Source organism: Seriola lalandi, unplaced genomic scaffold (genome assembly GCF_002814215.2).
Source record: "Seriola lalandi dorsalis isolate HSWRI2012SDOR001 ecotype SW California unplaced genomic scaffold, Sedor1 jcf7180002054584, whole genome shotgun sequence".
NCBI lineage: Eukaryota > Metazoa > Chordata > Actinopteri > Carangiformes > Carangidae > Seriola > Seriola lalandi.
Window position 1 is genome coordinate 1763694 of NW_019525137.1, and position 24992 is coordinate 1788685.

General features: G+C 40.1%; 1 protein-coding gene across 1 annotated transcript; it reads right to left on the minus strand.

The window, feature by feature from the left end:
- Positions 1–3239: 3239 nt before the first annotated feature.
- cnot4b (CCR4-NOT transcription complex, subunit 4b) lies at positions 3240–24325 on the minus strand. The gene is made up of 11 exons (XM_087177226.1): positions 24230–24325; positions 23993–24079; positions 23783–23884; positions 23565–23690; positions 22824–22945; positions 22488–22658; positions 21225–21282; positions 20796–21051; positions 18221–18790; positions 10488–10733; positions 3240–8039 (listed from the first exon to the last, which is right to left on the minus strand). The coding sequence occupies exons 1-11, from the start codon at positions 24323–24325 to the stop codon at positions 7753–7755; spliced, it is 2121 nt and encodes a 706-aa protein (XP_087033352.1). The 3' UTR covers positions 3240–7752.
- Positions 24326–24992: the final 667 nt, after the last annotated feature.

Below are 24992 nucleotides of genomic sequence, written 5' to 3' on the forward strand. Positions count from 1 at the left end.
CAGTTAAAACTGTAAAGGCCTTTTTACATTCATTACAGTTTAATTGAGCAAATCAAAATGAGATGAGACGGTAATAAAAGCTTGTTTAACTTTATACAACAAAATGGCCCCAACTTGACTGGAAACTATAACTATATATTAAATGCTGCCGGCTGAGATCACATAGTGAAGATTAGTCCTCACTTCATGATTCCTTTCCTGCAACCGCTATGACCTGTCAGAGGTATGGTGGCCCTGAGGGCTCAAAGCACCGCAACTTAAGGAAACACATGCAAACTGAAACCGAAACAAACTTTTGTTTATTTGCACGTGTTTTCTTAAGTTGCAGATTGTTGAGCTCTCAGGGCCACCGTACCGAGGTAAAAACAGCACTTTTTGAGTACGTGTAAGGGCGGCGTTACCGTGTTCACTGATAAATTGAAACACTTGTCACGCATGGCGTCAAATTCGAACGTCAAAACCATTAAAAGCTGAGTTAGCAGGGAAGCACACAGACAAGGGCTTACAGTATGTCAGAATATGGACATCCTGAAATAGCTCGGACTGACAGACTGAACCATGACTCACCTAACAGCAACACTCTCTTCCAGGCAACTAATAAGACCAACAGCTTTGTGACAGTGAACTGAAAACCCCCATCGGTTCTCAGCCGACTCACCGAGAGAGACAGACCGGAGCTGGAGAGATTTTCAGGACAGAGATACTGCAACTTCCATTGTGGACAGATATTTCTAACAAAACTGATCTATCAACCTTTAACATCAGTAATGTGTCTGTTGAGTAAACATAAAAATAGGAGAAAAAAAGGAAATGTTCAACTGTGGAATGTAAAATCACAACAAAATAAATCTCATCGGTGTGTTTACTAATGCTGTTGGTTGTCGTGCATGTTGGTGTGTGTGTGTGTGTGTGTGAAGTAAGAAGGTGAACAGGAGATTAAAAGGAGACAAAGGTGGTTCTGGAAATGGAAATAAATGATTCTTCACTCAGAAATGGAAAAATTCTTTCACAAAAGAAAAACCAACAATCATTGGAGAATACTTTCAAGATACCTACAAGATAAGTTTCCCTCCATCATCATCATCATCATCATCATCATGGGCACAGATATAGATGTTTACCTTCAGATGGTCTACTGGTGAAGAATGGAGATTCTCAAACAACTTAACAGGCTCAACTGACAGTTTGACAGGACGATTCTATCTGCTGATTTAAAGGAGCTATCTGTAAGTCTTGTTATAATCCAGCGTTAGCATTAGCTAGGGTTGCCACCCGTCCCGGTTCTCCCGGGATTCTTCTATTTTTTGAGTATACACAAATTGTCCCGATTTTTGTGAAGATGCACTTCTAATTTAGAATTTCAGTTACAAATAAAACATCATTTATTTCCTTCTCCTGCTATTCTGTTTTCTTCCTGCTTATGTCCAATCCTGTGTCCGTTAACGTATGAAAATCTGTACAACAGTAACGATTGTCCAATGGCCAAGCTTATACTTTTATTCCATGGGTAGCAGAAATATTAAAGTTTACCTTATTACATAGCAACTGCAGCATGCATCCACATCCATGACCTCACCGTGAATCTAGGCAGAGAGGATTGAGGCGGGAAGCAGCAAGTGTGACTGATGGTTGAGTGGTTGGGGTGCACTCCCTATGGTATATTTTGTTTGTGTGGTAAAATGGGGGAGAGATGGATGAGGAGGGCGTAGCAACAAAATCAGGTGAAAAAAACGTACATCTAACACCACCACATCATCACTCATCAAAGGTGGCAACCCCAACATTAACAGCTGTTAACTTACCAGAAAACATTGCAAGTTTGGCATCAAACTTCATTCCTTTATTCGCCAAGAGCTGTTTCCAGAGGTGGATCTTGTTTATTCTATCACTTCCTTTCTTCTACTGAAGTTAGCGTGCTAACCTGCTATCCCCGACCCGGCCGAAACCACCGTCTCGTCACTTTCCAATACCGAGTCGCTGTAGCATCCAGTCTGAAGAAGTAGCTGCTCAAAGGACGTGTTATAACCTCTTGTATTGTAAACACGATGACTGAAGCTCTTGGCAAAACTGGTAAGTAAACAGCTGTTAATGCTAACGTTAGCTATGTAGCAATAGCAAAACTTACATATAGATTCTTTAAGCTAACTGCTGATGAATTGGATTTGGCATTTATAACTTTCGATAAGAAACAAGAAAGTAAAACAACCAGTGTCACTGTTACATAGTTTGTGCACCAGAGAGCACTGCGACACCGTCTCGTCGTCCCAATCCCAGAAAAAATGACTCCCTCTTCCCTTAGCAATGGCATTTTTTTTTTTACAGTGTTTCCCACAGGTTGAGAATTTACTTGTGGTGGTGGGCGGTGCTGACTGTGACCAATGTGCACGCAGAGAACCTAGAAAACCCAGTCAATGCTGAGCGTGAACACAATATATTATGATTTTTTTTAAAGGAGCTATTGGTACATTCTTACTTTCCAGTCTTGCCTAAAGCTTTAGCTATGATTGCATTTACAGTACAAGAGGCTTGGAGCTAGCTGGTTAGCATGCCAACTTGAATAAAAGACAAGAAGTGACAGAAATAGAAGCAAAACAAGACGGTTGATTTCCAGCACTGGAGACAGCTCTTGGTGAGTTGGCTATGTAGCAATATTAAGACTTACAAATAGTTCCTCAAATATTGAAAAAGGCATTGGTCACCAATTAATATCTGAAACAGAATTTAAATAGCATCGATAAACCATGGTTTAGGTCATCATTTGTTTGGCCAATTAGCAAAGAAGAGGAGTCATTTTTGTTATTGAAAGTGTGACACTTGAATAGGACATAAGCACGTCTTTGCCAGGAACAGTATGAGCACTTAATTCATTCTTGACATTATCTGAAAGCCGCTACCTCCTCAGCCAGATAAAGCTAATTGGTCCACACTGAAAGCCTCTGAGGTCGGTTCTTTCAAATGTTTTACGGGAAGTGTAAGGTCAGTGGAAACCATCAGAGCCTCTCACGAGTTGGTGCAGGGGAGTGAACGTGACACCAAATGAGCTCAAAACCACTTCCTACATGAATGGAGAGAACTGATTCATACCAGAGTTTGAACAGTCAAACCTGGTTCTTTATGGTTTGCCTCCAGACTGATTCGCTGACTTGCTTAAAATCTGTCATAGAAAAGAATAATCTGTGTTTGACCTGAAGCTTTATTTGACTGAAGAGAAGGATGAAAAACAAGGAACAAACTCAACACACTTTACATTTTTCTTTTATTTAATAATTAGTTTCTTTTACATTCCAGATTTAGAAAGGCTCCTTGTTTTAGATAGGTTTAAACATTGTGAAAACATGTTACACTGCATCAGTGTCTTCATTCTTAAAGATACTGTTGAACAATGAAACTTGTCATGACTTTATAAACAGATACTATTTAGAACCATTTAAATTTGAAGCTTTTGGATGATTAATGGGTACATGACGTACACCTCATGTTACTGAAGGGTTTGAGTTGGTCTGAAGCTGTGCTATCCCAGCATACACTGCCCCAAGAATCAACTGCAAAACTGGAATCACCTCCTCATGGTTGTCTGCCTCCTCCAATCAGACTACTTTCAGATTAATTCCCTATTTATCCAGAATCATAGAAAATATCAACCAATTGTGTAAAGATTTTCTCATAATTACTGTGTGAAGTCTTGGGTAATGGCTAAAAAGTGTTTTGTGAGGTCACTGTGACCTTGACCTTTAACCATCAAAATCTAATCAGTTCATCCTTGAGTCCAAGTGAATATTTGTGCCAAATTTGAGGAAGTTATGTCAAGGTGTTACTGAGATATCGTGCCCATGAGAATGGGAACAATCTGCTTAATATGCATAAAAACAGACACAGAAAATGCTAAAATGTCACTAGTTCTACTTCTGTAACTGTTTAATTCATGAGAGTTTCCCACAATCAATAACAGATAATGGGGTGGGGGGCTGTTGATAACAGGCTGAAGCTATGTGGCAACAAGGGAAACCATGTTCCATCTGTTCCACAAAGCTACATTACATACATTACTACATGTGGGTCATATAATTATAAACGTAGAGATATTACATTCACTTACTAACTGAACTGCTCTAAAAACTTGTTACCACTAGGTGTCTCTGTAGAGCACCACCATGTCATATCAAAGAGTTTGGTTTGGCTACTTGATGGGAAAGTAAGACGGTCATATCCTTGTCTACGTCGCCTTTGACGAAATCCCAACATGAAGACCTTATCTCCTGGTGTTTTGCTTCGATGTAAACATAAGTTGTAGATGGTTTCACACCTCTTAATCTGCAGAGGTCACTGTAGTCCATACTGAGCAGCTGATGTGCAGCTGATGAACACATCTGACAAGCTACAATAAAACCTTTCACTGATCTTAATTGATTATTTGCCTGTATGTGTGTGTATCTAAAAGAAGTCCTAGTTATTTTTTGCTTTAGACCTATATCTGGATGGCAAACTTGCAAGTAAGCTAGACCACATCTCATGCAAAAAACCTGTAGTGTATTCCTTGACTTAGTTCTGCCTTGATAAACACATCACCTCTGTTGTTGAAAACAGTTCCTATCAGTTAAGAACCAAACCAAACTGAAACTGATTCTGTCCTTCCATGATAAGGAGAAAGTAATCCACGCCTTCATCACAACTCCACTAGACTATTGTAATTCTTTGTAATCAGGCCTTCGATAGACTGCATCATCTCGCTTACAATCGGTCCAGAATGAAGCGGCAGGGATGTTGACTGGCACTAAAAAGTGTAAGCACATCACCCCAGTCTTGGCCTCCCTTCACTGGCTTCCTGTCCACTTCAGAATTCAGTCTGTGATGTCGAGGCCCCACCTCACATCACAGACCTCATTCATTGACTCATTCATTGACCTGATTCATTGAGCTCATCCCTCTTGCACGTCCCCCGATCACGACTGAAACTAAAAAGCGACAGAGCCTTCGCAGCTGCTGCTCCAAAATCATGGAACACAGTTTCCATTAGAAATCAGATGAGCTCCCTCCATCTCCATTTTTAAATCGAAGCTAAAAATACATTTTCTAACTAACCTTTTAGTCCATTGTTCTATTCATAATTGTGTATTTGCTCCTTGTTATTTTCTTGTTTTTGTTAGTATGTTTATATGTTCTGTATACAGTATATTTACTATGCTTTCCTTGTGTTTTACTTTCTTTTATTTATTTGAGTTGTCCTTTGTGCAGCACTTTGATAAGCTCAAGCTGTGTTTAAACATGCTCAAGAGATAAAGTTGACCTGACTTGACTACACCCACATCAATCTGCATAGTTGTCCTCTCTGGTGACCTGAACTGAAGTTCTGGAGATACAACTTAGTGAGTTAGCAAAAACCTGCGTGCGCCATGTTGGCTACAAGGTTCGTCCACTCAACACTGACTCATCAGCAACAGGGTTCATGAGTCCCTGTCTCCTCTCCAACTCCATTCAGCTTACCCCTGAGGTGTGCTGAGGTTGGCCTGGCAACCAACCTAAACAACTACCGTAGGACCAGTGTGGTATTGGTAACACTAATCAACTAAATGCGGTGTTCATTGAAAATGGCATCCACCAGCAACATCTAGCTGAAGATGTTCACCTGCCTGAGCACTGAACACCACCATGATGGGCCCCTACAGACCGCCTACAGACCGCACAAGCTTCACCCCCTCATCAACAGAGCCTCAGGTTGTTCAATATTTATCAGCTGTATTTATCTAAAGCAGCAAAAACCTGCATGAAAGAAATAAAATACCACATATTATTTTTATTGCGACATGAAGTGCCACGTTAGTAGGGAGGCCCGCCCACATGGGAAAATCAAATAGTCAGCTTTTAATTTGGTTTCCTGCCTGTGAATCACAGTGACATTAGGTTGTATTCTGGTTCTGCTGTCATCAGAACATACTGTTTGATCACAGCTACACATCTTGGTTTTTAAATATGAGCCAAAAAAGAAGGATTTAAGTTGCTTTCTTCTTTCTTTATTCTGTTGGCAAAACAAAAAATGAAAGGGGTGATTTTTTTCATTCCCCGATATCTCCGTAGTGGTGAAATCAAACGGTTTAAATGTGCAGGGACCCGTCACTCATGCAGTAGAGGCTTAAGCTGTCATATAAATCTGCCATCATGGGCAAGGTCTCTGAAGACAGCTGACAGTGAGCTAAACCCACTCTGAGCGGAGGCACTTCACATCCTGATGCAGATGTCTGTCGACTTTCAACCCTTTGATAAAGAGGGTTGGCCAACAGATCTCCTGGGGGCGGGGTCACAGCGCGGTGGCCCTGAGAGCACACCGCACTGCAACTTAAACACATGCAAACAGACAGAACACAAACAACTTCAGAAAACACCTTCATCAGTTTGACAACACGTGTGCTGCAAATACTCACGAAGCAACCAAACACACCAGCGGCTCACCTGGTAGATCATGTACCAGGTTTGAGTCCAACCTGTGGCCTCTGTCACTATTGGAATTAAGTCAAAAAATAACTTTGAAAAAAGTGATGAACCTGCTGAGACACAATTGTTCTTCATTGCTTTGTTAGTTTTGGAGTTAAATGCATTGAACAACAAGTGTGTCCCAGCAGGTTCATCACTTTTTAGTGTCTAATGTTTAGTGTTTTTAGTGAGTATTTGCAGCACAGGTGTTGTCAAACTGATGAAGATGTTTTGTCTGTTTGCATGTGTTTTCTTAAGATGCAGTGCGTTGAGCTCTAAGGGCCACCGTAGTACAGGGCTCCCCAGATACACACTTCCTGTTTCTGCCTTGCAAAACTTTAAGGCAATGGAACATACTCAAAGCATTGTTTACCACTGTGTTAAAAGCTTTGTATTCCTTCAGCACAAATCATTCTTTTATGCCCTTGTCTGTGAGGACCATCTGTGTGTAGCCCAACATATACGACCCTGAAGACCATACACACCAACTTGGGAACAGTTGGTGTGTGTGCAGACACACCCCGACATCCCACCCTCTGGTGGAGACTGCTTCTGGGTGAACACCAGGATTTCACCTCCTCTATCAAAGATAAAAGGTTTTGCTTTTTTTCAAATGTCTCGACACATTCCTGTGATCCTGTGTATGAAAAGAGAACTGCACTGATTTAGTGTTGTTAAACTCCTATAACACTGTTAAACTCACTCACAAAACTGATGCAACAGAACAAGAAAAGTCTTTTTTTTACTCCACATATTCTTCTTCTTTGGCAAAACCCAGTGTCTGGCATTTGGGATGTGTTATGCTAGTGGTAGCTACGACAGCCTTGAGCTTGTAGCCTCAAACAGAGATGAGGAGTGGGCTACAGAGACACATCCCCGGATTTTTTTTCAGCTGCAACCTGCTTTAACATGTCGCATAAATCAACCGTTTTTTATTCCACAGCATCTCTCAAACACACCTTTTCAACATGATGGCTGTATCTGACCTTGTGATGACAAAAAACCTTTTCAGAATCTGGAAACTGCTTCTGATTCTGATCTGAACAGAGTGAATGTGTTTTTGTCTCAGCAGACCTCTGTGGTCATGATTCATTCAGACAGTGCAGCTCAGGTAGCTCGCCTTGACCAACTCCAGCAACCAATCAGAAACCAAGACAAGAAACACAAGAGTATTTTATATTATCTGATTAGTTGTTAATAGTTTTGTACTCTTAAGCTGCGTGTATGTGTGTGTTTGTGTGTGTGTTAGTGTGTGTGTGTGTGTGTGTGTGTGTGTGTTAATAGTCCCTAGTGGCGGTCAATGGCGGCGCTCTGTCGCAGGTCCGCCTGGGTCTGTGTTGGGTGTCTGAAGGCTGCCTGGAAGCCCGGCGGTGGAGAGTGGAACTGGCTGGTGGGGGTTGGGTAGTGCGCCCAGACGGCTCTGTAGGGGGGGCGCTGGCTCCCTAAGGGGCCTTTCTGTGAAGCTGAGCTGGATGGGGCGTCCATTTCTGTGAGCGTCTGCAAGGACTTCAGCCAGTGTGGAGGATTGTCGTCTTGAAGAGAGTCCAGACTGTTGCTGCTGGAGGCTGAGATCCCTGCAGAGGAGACGAGCTTCACTCAGATACAGCTTTCTACAGTGAAATCGTTTTAAGATACCAATAAATAAATAAGATTCTGTTTTCAGGCCGTATTAAAAATGACTGGGATGTTTTGGGATTTACAAGATTTAAAAAAAAAAATTAGTAATGTATAGCAATTACATCTTGATAATCGCAAAAATCATAATCAAGATTATTGAGATCATGACTATTTAACACGATTACTCATTGACTTTGGAAACACCACGTATTTATTGAACTTTAAATAAAAACTTTGTCTTTTTAACAGTGGACTTCCTTCAACTTAACCTCCTAAGACCCGAGCTCTATTCTTTGCTATATAGGCTGATTGGGACCTGAGAAAAAAGATGTCCACATATGAGGACATTAGTTTTAAATTTCGATTACTGAGTGGCAGTATAATATCCTCATATGTGGTCACCAGGCCCTTGTTGAGAAAAAGTTAGTATTGTGGTCTAGAGAACCCAAAATGTGAGGTCCACATATGTGGACGCCAGGTCCTAGGAGGTTAAAATACAATTCAATGGAAAGAAAGACAAAAATACATTAAAAAAGTTAGATTAAAAAAAATCAATTATATTTTATATCTAAATATATAGAATTAAATAGATAATATAAAAATGAACAACAATGAATTAGATTAAATTATCTTCCACAACCCACTGAAAACTACTAAACATATATTCAGTATATAAAAATAATAAATAAAAATAAATTAGACTAAAATAAATGAGATCAAATATGTTGTAGTGCACTGCACCAACATCCTGAAAACTCCAAAACAGTTTGGTAAAATATATTTAACATATTCCACTGAGTAACTCAGTCCAGGGAAATTAAAGGCTGGACGACTCTGAACTGACAAACTGCTCAAGATGACGCACTCTAACGTACGTTACTAATGTACACTGAAGCTTAACCAGGAAGTGGATGGGGGAGGGTGGCTTTTGTAGGGGAGGATGAAATTCGTTGCGAATCAGAATGCGGGACAATAATGGTTTTATCTCGATCATCTTGTTTTCATAATTGTTGGGAAGCCAAAATCCTAATTGAGAATAAAATTTTATTAATTGCCCATTACATCCACAAAGGGTGTGTGGCATTAAAAGACTTCACCATTGATTTATCATTTAATTCAACAACACTGAAACTCGATGGACAGTTTGATGAAGAGGATCAAAATCTATGAATGTGTCTATATTCATGTAAATGAATTAGGTAACTTTCCAAAAGGCCAAAATGAGCCATCTGGCTGTAGTCTGGTCAATGTGCTCTCTGTAGCCAGCCTCTGTACTTGTTTTCTTCTAGTTATTAATTGAATTTGATTTATTTTGTGTGTGTGTGTGTGTGGGGGGGGGTGTTCTTGTAAGGTAATTTTATAGACAAAGAAGACAAAAGAATCCATTGAACATATCGTAATAATATTCTGAGTGTTTGAGGAGACCTACACGCAGGTGCATATATATGAATATGTATATGGGTGCAGGGGATCAGAGGTACCATGTAAAAAATAATCCTATGAAGAAGTGTAATGGTGTAAAACACAGCTCTAGCTCAACTCTACTGAACAGGATATGGAAAATGTACGTGTGGTATTGATTTGTTTATTCACTGTCATATTATTTTGCAGATATAATGTCATGTTTCTGTTATGATGTGATTTACCATGTTGCACGAGCATTGTGAAAGTTTTATGCATAAAACTTGTAAAGTGTAACTGCAATGCTTTCTTATTGGCTAAATTGCAAATACACTGTATTCACTGGTTTAGCAATAATAAATAGCAGATACAATATTGTGAATTTTCTAAGGATCAAAATTCTCTGTTTTTCACTGCAAGTGAATCTTTCACATTTAAACACAGTGATTTTTACATTAATAGAAAAACACAATTAGTGGAGCTTCAACTGGGAGAGTGACAGATACTTGATTCAAAATGATGTATCCTAGTTGTAGCTCCTGGTTTTGAACATTAATAATCAAAAGATTTTTTTTTTTAATTAGGGAATTGACACAAACGATTTTGAACCAATTATTTTACATGACATTTGGGATTTTAATCCATTTTTATGATGGAATGGCACATCCTCTGTTTTCTGTACCTACAGGTAACTCATCCGTGTACAGGGAAATTTAAATTTACCATGTCCCCTTGGAACGTATCTAATCTTTTGGATATGTATCAGTAGAGACTGACGAGTACTGAAATTCAGGTGTACACTTTGTGTGGAAAATGGTTCTTAAATGTTTCCCCCCTCTCCACCTGGTATTAATCTGTGATCTGAATCTGGATAAAGACATCTTCAGTGTTAGTATTTCTGTTTTTAATGTGACAGTGAGGTGTTTTCTCTTTAAGATAACTCCCCGGATTTGTTTAAAAGCTCATTATCTTTGCAGGACCTCTGAGCAGGACCTTTCCCCTACCTGTGATGATGGCCGGGTCCATCCAGCTGGCTGTGCCGTCCCAACGGAGGCTGTGAGAAACACTCCCAGAAATCCCTGGTGCCCCTGTGTGGTTGACGCCGGATGAGGAGGAGGATGATGATGACGAGGAGGAGGAAGACGAGGAGTTGGGCAGACCTCCAAAATTGATGTTGATGTTGGGTAACAGCGCTCTGAGGCCGTCCTGCCACTCCTTCACATTTATACTCTCTACGCAACTGCTGTTTTCTGCATGAAGACAGGGACAGAGCACAGGGTTGACTCACACTGTGGTAGTGCCCTGTTTACAGCTATAGTATAAAATATGAACTGGAATGACTTCAGATTCACTTTGTGCCTATTGAAGCAAATGACAGCAGCACGACTGTGACAGATACTGTAAGGATGCACAGCCCATGCAAAAATCAAGTGCCCTTCTTTTTGTTGCAAAGGAATCTAGGCTCGTGGTCCATAAATAAAGTAATAAATAAAGGATACTTCAAAGGAAATGTTTTTTTCCCATTTTTTTTTTTAACCTCGTATTCATTTTTTTCTTCCGTCACTGTAAACACTGTTGTTAGCGGGACTACTATACCTCAGCCATGCCCCAAGCACGGCCCACCTGGACCCACCGTCCAATGTTGCAGGACTTTGTTTCTCAGAGTGTTTTTCTGAATCTGCTATTTTCAGCTGATCTCTATTAAGGACTCAGAAGAACTGGAGCACTTTAGTCTGAATTTGACTGTTCGGCGCTGACTGACATCACCATTTACATTTACCTATGAGATTTAACAAGATATAGCAGTAGGCTTCCATCCGTCACCCAGAAAACAGAGGCTCAGAGCCTCCTCTCTTCTGATTGGCTCAATGAGCTGTTGTCACCAGAGCTCCAGAGAGAAGCCTGAGAGAGGAGATGTAAAACTACACTGAGATGGTTTTTGGTTCTTAAAACCACAAATATATCTACTTATGGATCAACACTTCAAAACACAGGAGAAGAAAGCTTTAATAGAGCTTTAGCTTGTGAATTTATGCATTTCATACCTACTGTCATTAAGTCCTGTGGTTGTGTCTGCATTGCTTTCACACCACAAACAAACCGCACTAGAATTTGACTGACAGCTTTCACACCAGCCTGAACAAACAAAATCAAACGGACAAACGCACCGGCGGATTCTTCAAACAAACCAAACAGCTCAGGTGTGAAACAGCCCTTCAATGCAAATGTAAAACCTGACGTCATACAGACTATTTCAGTGCTGGCACACAACTCTAGAGCTAGTGGTGAAAATGAACAGTGGGCTGCTGGTGTGTGAGAACGGCCCCCTCATTTCACTATCTGACAACACAGCGAGAGGAAATTAGACAAGGAAAGAATTAGCAGCTGAGATTTTAAACTCTAAAGCTTTAAAGTTGGGGACATGGAGCCATGTTACTTTGTCACAAAGGGAGAGACTGGTAGATTTAGAGCAGAGAGAAAAGTTTCACCGTTCACGCCACACCTTACAGACTTTTTCCATACATTAACCATAAAATTCCAAAATGCTGAATGTTGCCTAAACACAGGGAGCTGCACAATACATCTGACTACAGCTCCAAAATTAAATCATCAATCAGTGAAAAATCATTTGATTTCATAAAATGTTCAAAGACTTTATACTGTGAACATTAGATCTTCCACGCTGGATTTCTGTGCCTGTGGTCTGATCTGAGATCTGACTTAAAGTTCTTTCAGACTTGTTTTTCCGTGTTTCCTCTGCTATGATTCATATTTAGATTAGCGTGGTTTCCCCATACACAACCTGGATCTGAAGCTCATCTACTCTTACTTCCTGCTTGACATATCTGGATCAGGCATTGAGCCCCGCCCACCACCTGCTTGCTCCAGGTGGACAGGTGAAAGAGCAGAGAGTATCAAGATGGTTAGAGGAGGAAACATGTTTGAGCCTCAGTCAGACCCAGACGGATCAGAAGGGTTAGCATAGTTAGCATCTTTTATTTGTTCATGTTGTTTGCTAGCTTGTAACTGGCAGTGGCTGACACAGTCTTAGTGGTTGTGCTAATGCTAGCTCTCTCTCTCTCTCTCTCTCTCTCTGTACTGACATGGTTTCAGGTTTATTTAGCCCCGCCTCCCGTCCCCACAAGTTGACAGGATTGGTTCCTTAGGTTTGTGACGTATGAAACCCTGGCTGTCTGAGTGTTTCCACCTTGAACTGCAGTGCACCAATGACAGTCTCATAAAAACGGATTCAGTCATGGTGTTGATTATTTCACTCGTCACATGTCTTGTATTATATAAAAACATCATGTGGATGGTAACAAGGTTAAGAACTTGATTTTCATCTGAGGGGGGTCTTTAAGTCCAGGGGAGGACAGGAGTGGGCTAATTATTCATCTGCCATGTTTTGTCCTGCAGCCCAAAAGCAGTCCCACTGTGCTGTGGTTGGGAGCTGGAATCATTTAGAGTTCTGTCTAATGAGACACAGCAGACAGCAGGCGTCACGACGAACACATCCTTTCCAGTTACCATGGTTCTATGAATAATAATACTAACGAGACAAGATGATCGTTAGTTGACTAACTCATTAGCTCCCACAGCTATAGCTTGCTATGAGATTGTTGAATAGAAGAGACAATGGAAATGCTATGAAGCATTATTTATCACAACGTCTTGAGATGTTTAGGTTTAAATAAGATACTACTAATTACATTCAGTGGAGGAAAGTAACTAAGTACATTTACTCAAGTATTGCACTTAAGTACAATTTTGAGATACTTGTTATTTCCATTTTATGCTACTTTATACTTCCACTCGAAAACATTTAATTGTTCTACTCCCCCGCCTTTATCTGACAGCTTTAGTCACTAGTAACTTTTCAGATGAATATTAAGCTTTAAAAATACAACACATTGTTCTAGATTAAATCAGTGGTTTCCAACCTTTGGCTTCTGACATCTTAAAAAAAAGCAGTGTGTGGTTTGGGTCACAGCTCCACAAAATAATTATTTTTTCTCACATGGTTTCATTTCAATAAATGTTGAAATGATCCAACATCTCACCAAAAATCAAAGATTAGAGAAAAAGTCCAAAAGCTGAAAACAGATTTATGAATCAGAACTTTTTTTTTTTTTTTTCTTCTTCTTTCCTCTCCTGCTATTTATCTGACGACCCTCCAGATTTATCTGGTGACCTTGTATATAACTGTATATAACTGTGTAAAGTACTGCACACTGGCTCCATCTCCAGCAGCTACAACAGTAAAATGGTGCTGACACACTGATGCTTCAGTGCTTCATCCAATGATGTCATCTATAACACAACAATTAGAGGGAACAATCAATAGTTTTATTTTCATACTTTAACTAATATTAATACTAATACTTATTGAGGCAGGATATTTCATTTAGACTACTTGTAATGGAGTATTTTTACTCTTACTGTATTTGTACTTTTACTTTTTTTTTTTTTTTTTTAAAGAAAGGGTCTAAATACTTCTTCTACCACTGATTATAATAAGCTTTTCAATTAAATACTGTCAAGCAGTAACCCCCAGAACATCAGTGATTAAGAAGAAACAATCCTCCCTCAGTATTCCCCTGTGATCCTTGCTTAGCCCTCACCATGCCCCTTTTTCATTTTAATCAGGCTGTCAGGCAGGGAAGCATGACTGGCATTAACATCATCACCTATGTTGCCATTTGCATCCCCAGATAAACAAGCACTGCCATGTTTAATTCATGAGAACGAGATCTGCCTTCAGAATCTGTTTTAATCAAGTTATCCAGTGCCACTCCTTCACAGCGATGAATTATTTACCACTGAATTAGCTGATATCTTCTATGACTGTTATCAGAAGAAGGTTGTCTGCCAATGTAGCCTTGTGCTCTTCAAAGAGTTTCATGTAACAATCATTACCTTATATTTAGACATTGCTAAAGCCTGATACATAATGAGATCAGAAATGGTGGACAGCTCCAGCCTGAGATAGAAGCTGCTGCTTAATTTGAGTATCCTATGCGAACAGCCCTGTCTGCTTCATTTAGACTTCAGCTAACTAGCTTACGACCTACAGCAGTAAATCTTCGTTACTTCTGAGGAGCAAAGCAGCATGACAAGTTTTGTAAAAAGCCCTGTTCAAGGCTGGCACATCACATTTAGTACTGTAGTATTCCCCATCTGTGTGGCTGCCAGTCCTGGATGCTACTGTGAATTAGGCTGACATCAACGGTTCTGTCTTGCTCTTTATTGGATTTGGGGAAGTTAACATTCCAGTAACCACAGATTAGCTTGTTACAGATATACTCAGTGGTTCGACCTCATCCTCAAAGTGAATTATACTATTTAAAAGTAGCATAAAGCTAACCTCTGTGTTGATTGTACAAGTGTGAAGTAATTGTCTATTGCTCCAAACAGGGAACAAAACAGCTGTAAACTTACATTCTGATAACTAATGCAGTACTATGAACATAAAATTATCATTTATCTTCAGTCACGTAGCATGACACATGGCTTCAGTTTTGTACAGACTTTCAGAGTTAACATTAATTAGCTAGCTGGCTGCAGCTAATAAAATCTGCTAGCAAAAGCTGGTATTTTATACAAAATTGCCATTTGGTTTAGTCATGTAGTAGTTTTCCAGAAGATTATTGTACAAACTGCCAGAGTTAAGATTAATTAGCTATCTGGCTACAGCTAATAGAAAAAGCTGGTATCTAAACCTGCAAAACCACAATCGGTAGCTTATGCTTATCTGCTAATGTTAACATTGTAAACTGCACAGTGGGAACTGCAGGACCATGTTACATAATATATTCTACATATATATTATAGGCTCTGAGCCTCTCTTCTGACTGGCTGACTGTTTGCTGAGTGATCGAATCAAAATATAGCAGATTTCATGAAAACACTGAGAGAAACCAAATCCTGCAAAGCTGAATGGTAGGTCAGGTGGGGCGGGGCTTGAGGCATGGCTGAGGCTGGTGACTGATTTGTTGTGACATCACAAAGTTCCAGAAGTCCTGACAACTTGTTTTAAGGCTCAGTTTCTGAATACAGGCTGTGTGCATTTCTCTGTGGACTGAGCGCTTTGATAACCTCACAGTATAAATATAGAACCTAGACCTGCTTTGTAATCAAACAACACATGGACATCTACCTTTATATCATGTTGGACCTTTAAAGAAAAGACACATAACAGTAACTAATAGGCTACCAGTTCTAAGTCATCTAATAATGAAAAATTATAAGGAGATATCATAGATATGTATATTCTTATAGGACAGTTTTCCTCTGCGTGCCTCCATTAGAGTTGTAGGTTTAGTCCATGAATCTAAGACCATACCACTTTTTTAGATATTAGTAGAAATACATATCATCATGTTGACTTAGGGAGCAGAGAGACCTGAAATCTATTTGTAAGGTGCAGAGAGCTGCTCTTGTCACTGCTGCAAAGCTCCTTCTCTTTTCTTATCTCAAGCAAAAAACAAGAAGAAGATTTGTGTTGGCATTTACAGCAGGTGTTGAGTGACACCTCAGTATAAACCAGTACAGACTGGGTCTGTGTTTGGTGATGCTCAGAAACAGACTGGAACCATAGCTGTGTTGCAATGATGCTACAGTAAATGAGTGTGCTGCCACCAAGTGGTCAATAAATGAACAATTGTTTACCCACAATGCAGCACACTACAATGATGTCATGTTCTGCAGAAGCAGTCCCTTTCAAGAATAAATACTTCACACATCAGAATCATTTTTGATTTGATTTTGACTGAAAAAAATATAAAAATGATGTTATTTTTTGTTGGGGCTTGTACCAAACAAACATCTTCCTTTATATCTGGAGAAAATTATTTGGAGGCTTGCTGCATATCTGTAGCACCACATTTATGATTTGTTGCGATATATTTTACCTTTATCAAAAAAAAACGCAGCTCCTGTGATTTGGATATTGCACGTATCCAAATTGCGACTTTGATAATACTTCAATTAATTGTTCAGCTTTAACTTAAATCTTACAAAGACATATATGTAAACCATTTGCAGAGTGATAGTAGGCTAGATAATCTGACAAGATAAACTAACCAATCACATACAGTAATTTTACACAACCTATGTTAGCGCTGCATCATGCATGTGCTGTGAAACATTGCACATGCAGCAATTGTTTTGTAAATAGACGATGGAACATTGAACATCATCATCATCGAAAACATGGAATTCATCGTTTAACTGAAACTCCTTTTAATTTACCTCGCAGGTGAGGGAAATTATTTATTTCTGTGATGTCACCTAATTGGGAAGAAGCAATATCTCTTAAAAATAGCCCTGACATTGCTAATTTTCAAGAAATTAATTGATCAGTAATCCTTAGATTTGAATGGATGCAGTAACACTGAGTAATGAGACATGAATAAATCTGTGTATTATCTGAGGAGCTGGAGCAGTGATCAACTGTTGGTTTATCATCACTGTTTCGAAGCTTAGGTTGGCAGGATGTCAGTTTAGTCATCACGGAACATCTCTCCTCCTGCATAATGTCCGATTGTCTCATCCTACATTCCACCTCCTGGCAGCCGCTAACAGATGAATAACATCTGGATCAGCAGAGATCTGATTTCCTAAGTTAAGAAAGATGACAGACGGCATTTACTCCCAGTTCTAAAAGTAGTTCCAAATATGCGTCACTCACACACGTGCTGTGATAGCTGATAACAGCTCAGTGGTGTGTGTACTCCTACTTGCACTGGCATGCATCACTGGGCTGCGTGTTGCAAACACAGATGTGGGTGTGTTATGAATATTACATGTGAACAAAACGACACAGTTTCCCTCCCTTCAAAGCCTTCTGGGAGTCTGACAATGTCATAAATCAAAAATAGTTTTCCTTGTTTTAACATTTCAACCCCAACTTCAACCCAGAAAAACGGTATAATGATGGCGTGATTAACAAACAAATTAGGGCAATTAATGTAATCTATTTTGCATTATGATTTTGGCTTTCAACAAATATGAAAACAAGATGATCGAGATAAAACCATTATTGTGCCGCATTCTGTTTCTCAACAAATTTCATCCCCCCTACAAAGACCATACCCCCATCCACTTCCTGGTTATGTTTCGGCGTATGTTAGCAACGTAAGTAGGAATGCGTCATCTTGAGCAGTTTGCTGGTTCAGAGACTTTCAATATAAAGTCAGGAGAGACCATGTCCTGTTTGGCTGCTGTCCCACACTTAAGTTCTATCTTGTATATCCAGAAAACCACATTGACGCACTTTTTTTTATTTTGTTTTTTCTTTTTAGTGCTTGATATTAGCTTTACCATCAACAAGCTGCCACCAGGATTGATGTGTTGTAGTTGATCTTATTTATTTTGATTTAAATTATGTTTAATAATTTTTATATTATATATTTAATTGTATATTATAAACATAACATTTTATGTATTATTCTATTTATTCATATCATTTTTAAAATGTATTTGTTTTTCCATTGAAATGTATTTAAAGTTCAAGAAAGTCTCCTGAGTCTGCTAAGTTTGTGACGTTTCCAAAGTCAATGAGTAATCGTGATCTCAATTTTGATCAAAAATAATCATGATTATGATTTTTGCCATAATCGAGCAGCCCGAAAACAAATGACACTAAACAGCAACTTAGACCTGTAATTCACATTAGAACAGACAGACACCACTATATGTAGACAGGCCACACCCCCTCTCCCTGATCCAGTCTTACCTGTGATGGGGATTCCTCCCAGCCCAGAACTGTGATGTCCCGGCAGCAGTGTAAAGTCCAAGAAGCTGCTGTTTGAGGCTGTTGGACTGACTGTGTGGTTCAAATGAACAAAGTTACTGCGAGAGGAGGTGGAGCCCGTCCAGGACTGACGGAACGCTGAGGAGGAAGGGGAGGAGAAGACCGTGGAGGAGCAGGAGGATGAGGACGGTGATGATGAGGATGATGATGAAGAATTAAGGTGAGTGGGGAAGCTGTAGCCTCCCCTGTGAGGGTGCTGATTCTGGGAGAAATGGTGAGAGTGAGGGAGGTGGTGGGAGGGTGGGGGCCCTCCTGGGGGTCCGAGGCCTTTATTTAGCAGATGTTTGTGGTTTCTGTGGGGGAGGAAGCTGGGGGGCGTCAGGGAGGAGCTGAAGCTGTCCTCAACACAGAGCTCCTTCTCTATGAGGTCAGCCAGACCCCTGCGAGTGACGTCGAAGGGGTCAAAGCCCAGATCGTCCTCCTGCTGCTGCTTGGATGAGCCGAAGCCGAAAGCTGCCTGCCAGTCTGTAGATGATGACACCGGGATGGTATCTGTACAAACACACACACACACACGCACACACACACACACACACACACACACACACACACACACACAGGTTCCTCAAGCAGCTCGCCTACACTGCAGCTACCAACACCTCTGCTTTTATTATGCAATTTTTAAGCAGTGTTTGATGTTTTATTTTTAGCTTTAACTTGGCAATTAGTACGATATTGAAGTAGAAGTGATACCTCTACTTACATCTGATCTCAGAACAGCCCTCTGTCCCATAAAGGATCTGATTACTCATTTGTTTTCATCATATTATTTACTGCCCTCTTGTGGTGGCAGCAGGGTGTTATCTCTGAAGCTAGCTTTGACTTCCAGCTGTTGTATCTATGGTGTCATTTTTGTGGGTGTGACCGTGTCCGGTTGACAAAGGAGAGGACAGCATCTAAATTTGGAGGTTTGCACATTGAGGATAATCCTGTGATCTTTGACTGCTGATAACGCTATAGCCAAAGTGTGCTTGTCAGAATGGCCTTGACTCTTCTACTGTTCTGAGATCAGTTATGATATTGCAGCATCATGATGTGGAAACTAAACTTGTGCGTTAAGCGTCAAAGATGCAGCAATAGCAAGTAAGTAAGCAAATTACACTGATCTATCATCTCTGTGTGAGATCTACTGTAAGTTAGAGACAGAATGTTGTTACAGGAGTAGAGCCGCTCCTTTCAGGAATAGATCAGTACGTAGGTTGTGTGCGTAGCGAGACAGAAGGAGAGAGAGAGAGAGAGAGAGAGAGAGAGAGAGAGAGAGAGAGAGTGGTGATGCTGGCGACCGGAGAAGAGAGTGAGCTGCTTAGTTAGAACATAGCGGTGTAGCTGTGAATGTAGCAGTAAATATTTGTGCACTTGAGGCTGTTTGTCAGTAAATAAATGCTACGACTCCTAAGGACCCAAGTCCCTATGTCTCCAGTCCAGACTATGAGCCAGGAAAGATTAACAACATTGAGGCAGGATTCTACATTGCCACTGGAGTGTGTCATTCTCAGATAATGGAAAATATTCTGCTTAGCTCTGACTTGCCTATCTGTAAACATCTGTATCTGTAGAACACGTCAAAGGTGTTATAAAGTCCCTATGTTGGTTACCGGTCAGCTTCCGTATTGATTTTAATATTCTTCTTATTTGTTTTTAAAGCACTTCATGGTCTTGCAGTGGCAGATATACCTCACATGCTGACACTCATGAACCAGTGCGACTCCTCAGGTCCTCCGAGTCTGTTAGTTTTTTCAAAGTGCAGGATTCAAACCTTTGGCGGGGCAGCTTTTAGCTTTTATGCTCCGAGCTGATGGAACAGTCTGAGAGCAGCTGCAGGTGTCGAAAGCTTTAAACCTAAACTCAAAACCTTCCTCTTCAGCCTGACTGTTAATTAAATCTGGTTTTTAGTCATTAGTCACTTCATTTTATTCACTTGTTTTATTGTTTATCTACGTTGTGAATTGTATTTTATTGTACTTTATCTGTCGTTTTATTATTACGTTTATTTGTTTGCTAATGTGATCATAGCTTTTTCAATCTATTTTATTGCATTTCATTATCAGCTTTCTTACTTGATTTTTCCTTTTTAGCTCATCAGTTGCCTTTCAATTTACTTTCATCTGCACTAACCTGTATGAAAAGTGCTATACAAATAAAATTTGACTGACGGATTGTAAAAGTCACCGCACGCCACTGATTCATTTGGAGTCGTGTTTGTGTTCGTCTGCTAAATGTAAGTTCAACATTCCCTCTCTTTTTGCTCTCAAGCCATTTCTGAGGGAAATATCTGCCTCTGTAGCTGCTACATGCTCCAACATCTTCACCAGCTGCTCTCTGCGTCTGTCTGCTGTTAATTCCCTGCAGGTTCATCACTAAGTTAGCTCCTTTCACATTGTAACTATTTTCAAATCAGTGTTCTATTGCCATTGTAAAACAATCCATTAAATTCTGTTTTAAGAACAACTGGAGACTTAAAGAACCAGTACAGCCTGCTATCAGCGGGCAGACCCACCTGAGGTGAAGAGGCTCTGTGGTTCTGGTGCAGTGGGCCAGTCGGAGTTGCTGTGTGGGGAACTGGGGAAACTGCACAGTCCACTGGGGAGAGGGTTTGGATGTCTGAAGTTACTGTTGTCTGAGAACAGAGACTGGGACTCTGCGGCAGCCACCTCAAAAAGGGAGTGAGCTGTGTGGCCTGTGACACTGACGGGAACCACCAGGCTGGGCTTGCTGAGGCCAGGAGGGGGCGACGGGAAGTCACTGCCCGGGAGCTGCAGCACACCAGAGAGTACAGTCTCTTACTTTATTTATGAAGCACATACATTAAATCCTGATATTCAAGTGTTTTTCCAATCGGTTTCATGTGTTAGATCAAACGTCCAACAACCAAGTCTCAGGCCACCTTCACTCACACATTTAATAATGTCTAGAGTCCATTTCTTACCAGTTGTGAGGTTTCACCGTTGCCTATACTGATCATTTCTGGCAGTTTGTCGCTGGGGCTGAAAAATAAAAGTAGGAAAAAAAAGTAGTTAGACTCACTCACCAGAATACTGAGGAGTGTTTTAACCCTATCTGATAATGTCACTACCAACACAGCGTAAAGGTGAATTGTTACAAAGTTCCAAATAAGCACACACACCACAAATAAAGCCCATTTGCTAATGTGAAGAAAACTAGAATCACCGCCTCATGGTCACAGTTTCTCCTTCCTGAGTTACAGTGTTAAATAATGACCTGAAGTGTTTCTGCAGAACATGATGATGACACAGTGAAGTTGACCTTTGACCCTTTGAATATAAAATGTCATCGCTTAATTTGATCCTTATAGACATTTGAGTTAAATTGTGTCACAGTCATTTCATCTTTGAGTTCTAGAGAATGTTTGTGCCAAACGTGAAGAAGTTCTGTCAAGGCGTTACTGAGATATCGCGTCCATGAGAATGTGACAGACAGACAGACAACCTGAAAACAACATGACTGTTGCCGGCGCGGAGGCATTTTAAAAAAAATAAATAAATAAATAAATAAATAATCATTGAGGTAAAATAAATTCAGCATAATGTATTTCCACAGAACTAATTCCATCAGTAAAACATCATGTCATGTCATATTCACCACTCTGCTGAGAACAGTTTCTCCCCCCATGCGAGTGTTGAATAAAACATCCACTTACCTATGCGTTCTGTATTTAAACTCACATTGTATAATAACCTTCATATATCATCTGTCACTTGTTAAATATAAATACAGGCAGGCTGTATATACTGCACACAGACATGCAAACATGCACCCACTGCACATAAAACCACCTACTGTATGTATATAAAGAAACTTACACTACCCACTTAATATTTATTTCAGCACTGCCTTTACTCGCCCACGCCTTTCACCACCTGTTTCCTACTGGTTGACTTGATATGGATATACTAGATATTGTGTGTTGTGTGTTTTCCTCTCCCTCTGAATTGTGTATAATATAGTCATATATTTATGTTTATTTATCTTTATCTCTCTGTACTGTGTGAGAGTCAAATTCCATGTATGCACAAACATACTTGGCCAATAAAGGCTGATTCTGATTCTATACATGACGTCAAGACTTTTAAAAATAGATGACTGACCTACTTGGTTAATGCAGCCTTTGTATCAAAAGAGAATGATGAATAATCTACCTTGTGCGGAGCTGTCAAGTTAGTTAGTTTACCTAGCAACGTCACAGTCTGAAGAGAAAGGAGAGAGGTCCGGTATGGGGCCAAGGCTGAGGTCAGGTTTGGGGCCCTCAGGGGAGGAGTGTTCAGAGTCGGAGCCATCTAACGGTGGACTCTTCCTGTGGTCTGACGACAGGCCGTTGGTGGTTTTCCCTGACGGCTGTAGACTATGACACCACACACACAGAAAGCAAAGAGAGCTCACTCAACAATGTAAAGCTGTGCTTACATATCTTCATTTACAATGAGTGAAGTGAAGGAGAGAGGAGCATGTCAAAAGACTAGACACACGGATACTAATACACAAAGACAGACTGATGCTGTTTGAATACATGTGTAACGAGTTGGCTTTGCCCTTTGGTTTGTCCCCTGACACAGCTGAGGTCTGTAGAAAGGTCGGGTTGATTTTGTAGAGGTCTTGTAGTTTCTGCTCGTACTCTTGATGCTTTCCTGCCTGGAAGCAAAAGGACAGATCAGAGAGAGCATCACACAAAAATGTCAAATACCAACAGATAGTTTGTTATGTTGGAACTTCAGCCAAACTAAGGCAAAATACAAGTGGAGTATAAGTTAAACACTCGGCTTGAACCTGTGGCTGGTTTTGCTGCCGTCGTTTAAACACTTATTGTATGAACTACATGTCTTAGCTAAACAGTAAGCAGTAAATATTTGTATATTGATAGATGTGAGTGCGAGTGTTGCAGGAACATTAGACCCCTGCAGATGGGACATTCTGAGCCTCAGTTCTGTCAAGAAGTGTAATGTAAAAAGAAAAAGCTCAGATTCATGGATTTAGTCATTCCTGTTGCCCCCATTTTTGCACCATGGAAAATGGCACTGGATTGGCTGCTTGCAGTTCCTGTTTACACTGTTGCCATGGGGTTACAAATAACTGTCACCTGCATTACTTAGACTGAAGAAAATCAATCTCAATCTGCTGATTATGAGGCAAGTTCAGAGTGTCTGATTATCCTTCAATGAGCGATTATCCAAAATGGACATTTGACATCACTGGAATCTGTGAGCTCAGGTTAGACTGAGTTAAGTTCAGTTCATTCTCCACCTCCACTGACCTGCATCTCCTCTTTTGTAAAACTAGCAGCTTCATCCCCCAGCTCGTGTAAATACATGCAGTCTGGTTTGGGGCACTGCATGCTCTTTAAAAAGTAACTGCAGTATTTTGTAGTTCCTAAAGAAGCCTGAAAAACACAAAACATATTTTACAGTTAACCAACAACCAGCTGATGAACCTTGTATGAACTCTCTCTATACTTTAATCCTTGGAGCTCACTTTCAGTGTTCTGCCATCCACCACCACGTTGTTGACACACTGGATTGCTCTGAGAGCATCTTCAGACCTTATATATGTGACATAGGCACTGGCGCTGGGTCCCTGAGGAAAGGTCAGACAACAGAGACAAGGCTGACATTAAAAACCAGTTTCATCAGTGTGGCCCCCCCCCCGACAGAGGCCCCCTGCTGACGCTGAGGATGGCCTCACCTGTGAACCGGCGTACGACGTGCTGTTGTTGATCACCACTTTGTGAATCTTCCCGAACTTCCCAAAATATTCTGGCCTCTTTAAAACCTGTGAAACGCAGAGAGCAAATATTTAGCTGTAATAATCATTTATCATCATCATGGTTATTGCATTAATGATCTTTTTTTTTTTAAATTTCATTTGGTGTAATTGCAGAAGGCCAGGGAGACGTCTAAATGTTACTACAGGGAGCCTCACACAGACGTTTCGCTGCACGTAGTAAATACTGATGCAGATGATCTGAACATTCACTTTAAGTGCCAGTGTGGAGAGACAACCAACATGTTGCGTCATCCAAACCACTTACACTCTGACTAGGTCATGTTTCTTTCACCACAGAAATACTGCCAAGGTAGATCTGTGGTGTCACAACATGAGATGGAGATGTAAATACAAGCTTTTATCTCATCATGATTAGATTATTGTAATTCACAAATCCTCCCTACAGTGCCTACAAACTGTGGAAATGCTGCTGCCATTTATTTTTATTTTCATTTAGGTAGATGAGTGTGTGGTATTTCCTCCCAATGCCCAATTTCATCAGACAGATAGACAGATTACATTGCAACATACACTGTGAATACGTGTGAGTGTGTGTGTGTGTGTGTGTGTGTGTGTGTGTGTGTGTGTGTGTGTGTGTAGTGGACATTAATGGTGTAAAATAAATATAATCATAAGGAGAAAAAAAAATCAAATAAAATATAATAAATAAATAAATAAATAAATCATACGTAAAGAAAATGCTAATATATTATAAAACTTAATATACTATGATATAAAATGCGTAGAATAGCGTAGAATAATATGATAAGAGTGTGGTGGTGTTATGACAGAATAGTATGTTTTATTTTTGTAATAATTATAAACATGTGATATTATAATAATATAATAAACATTATTATATAATGTAAGAATCATAATTTAACAACGTGAAGTTAGATAGCGATGGGTGTTGAGGTCA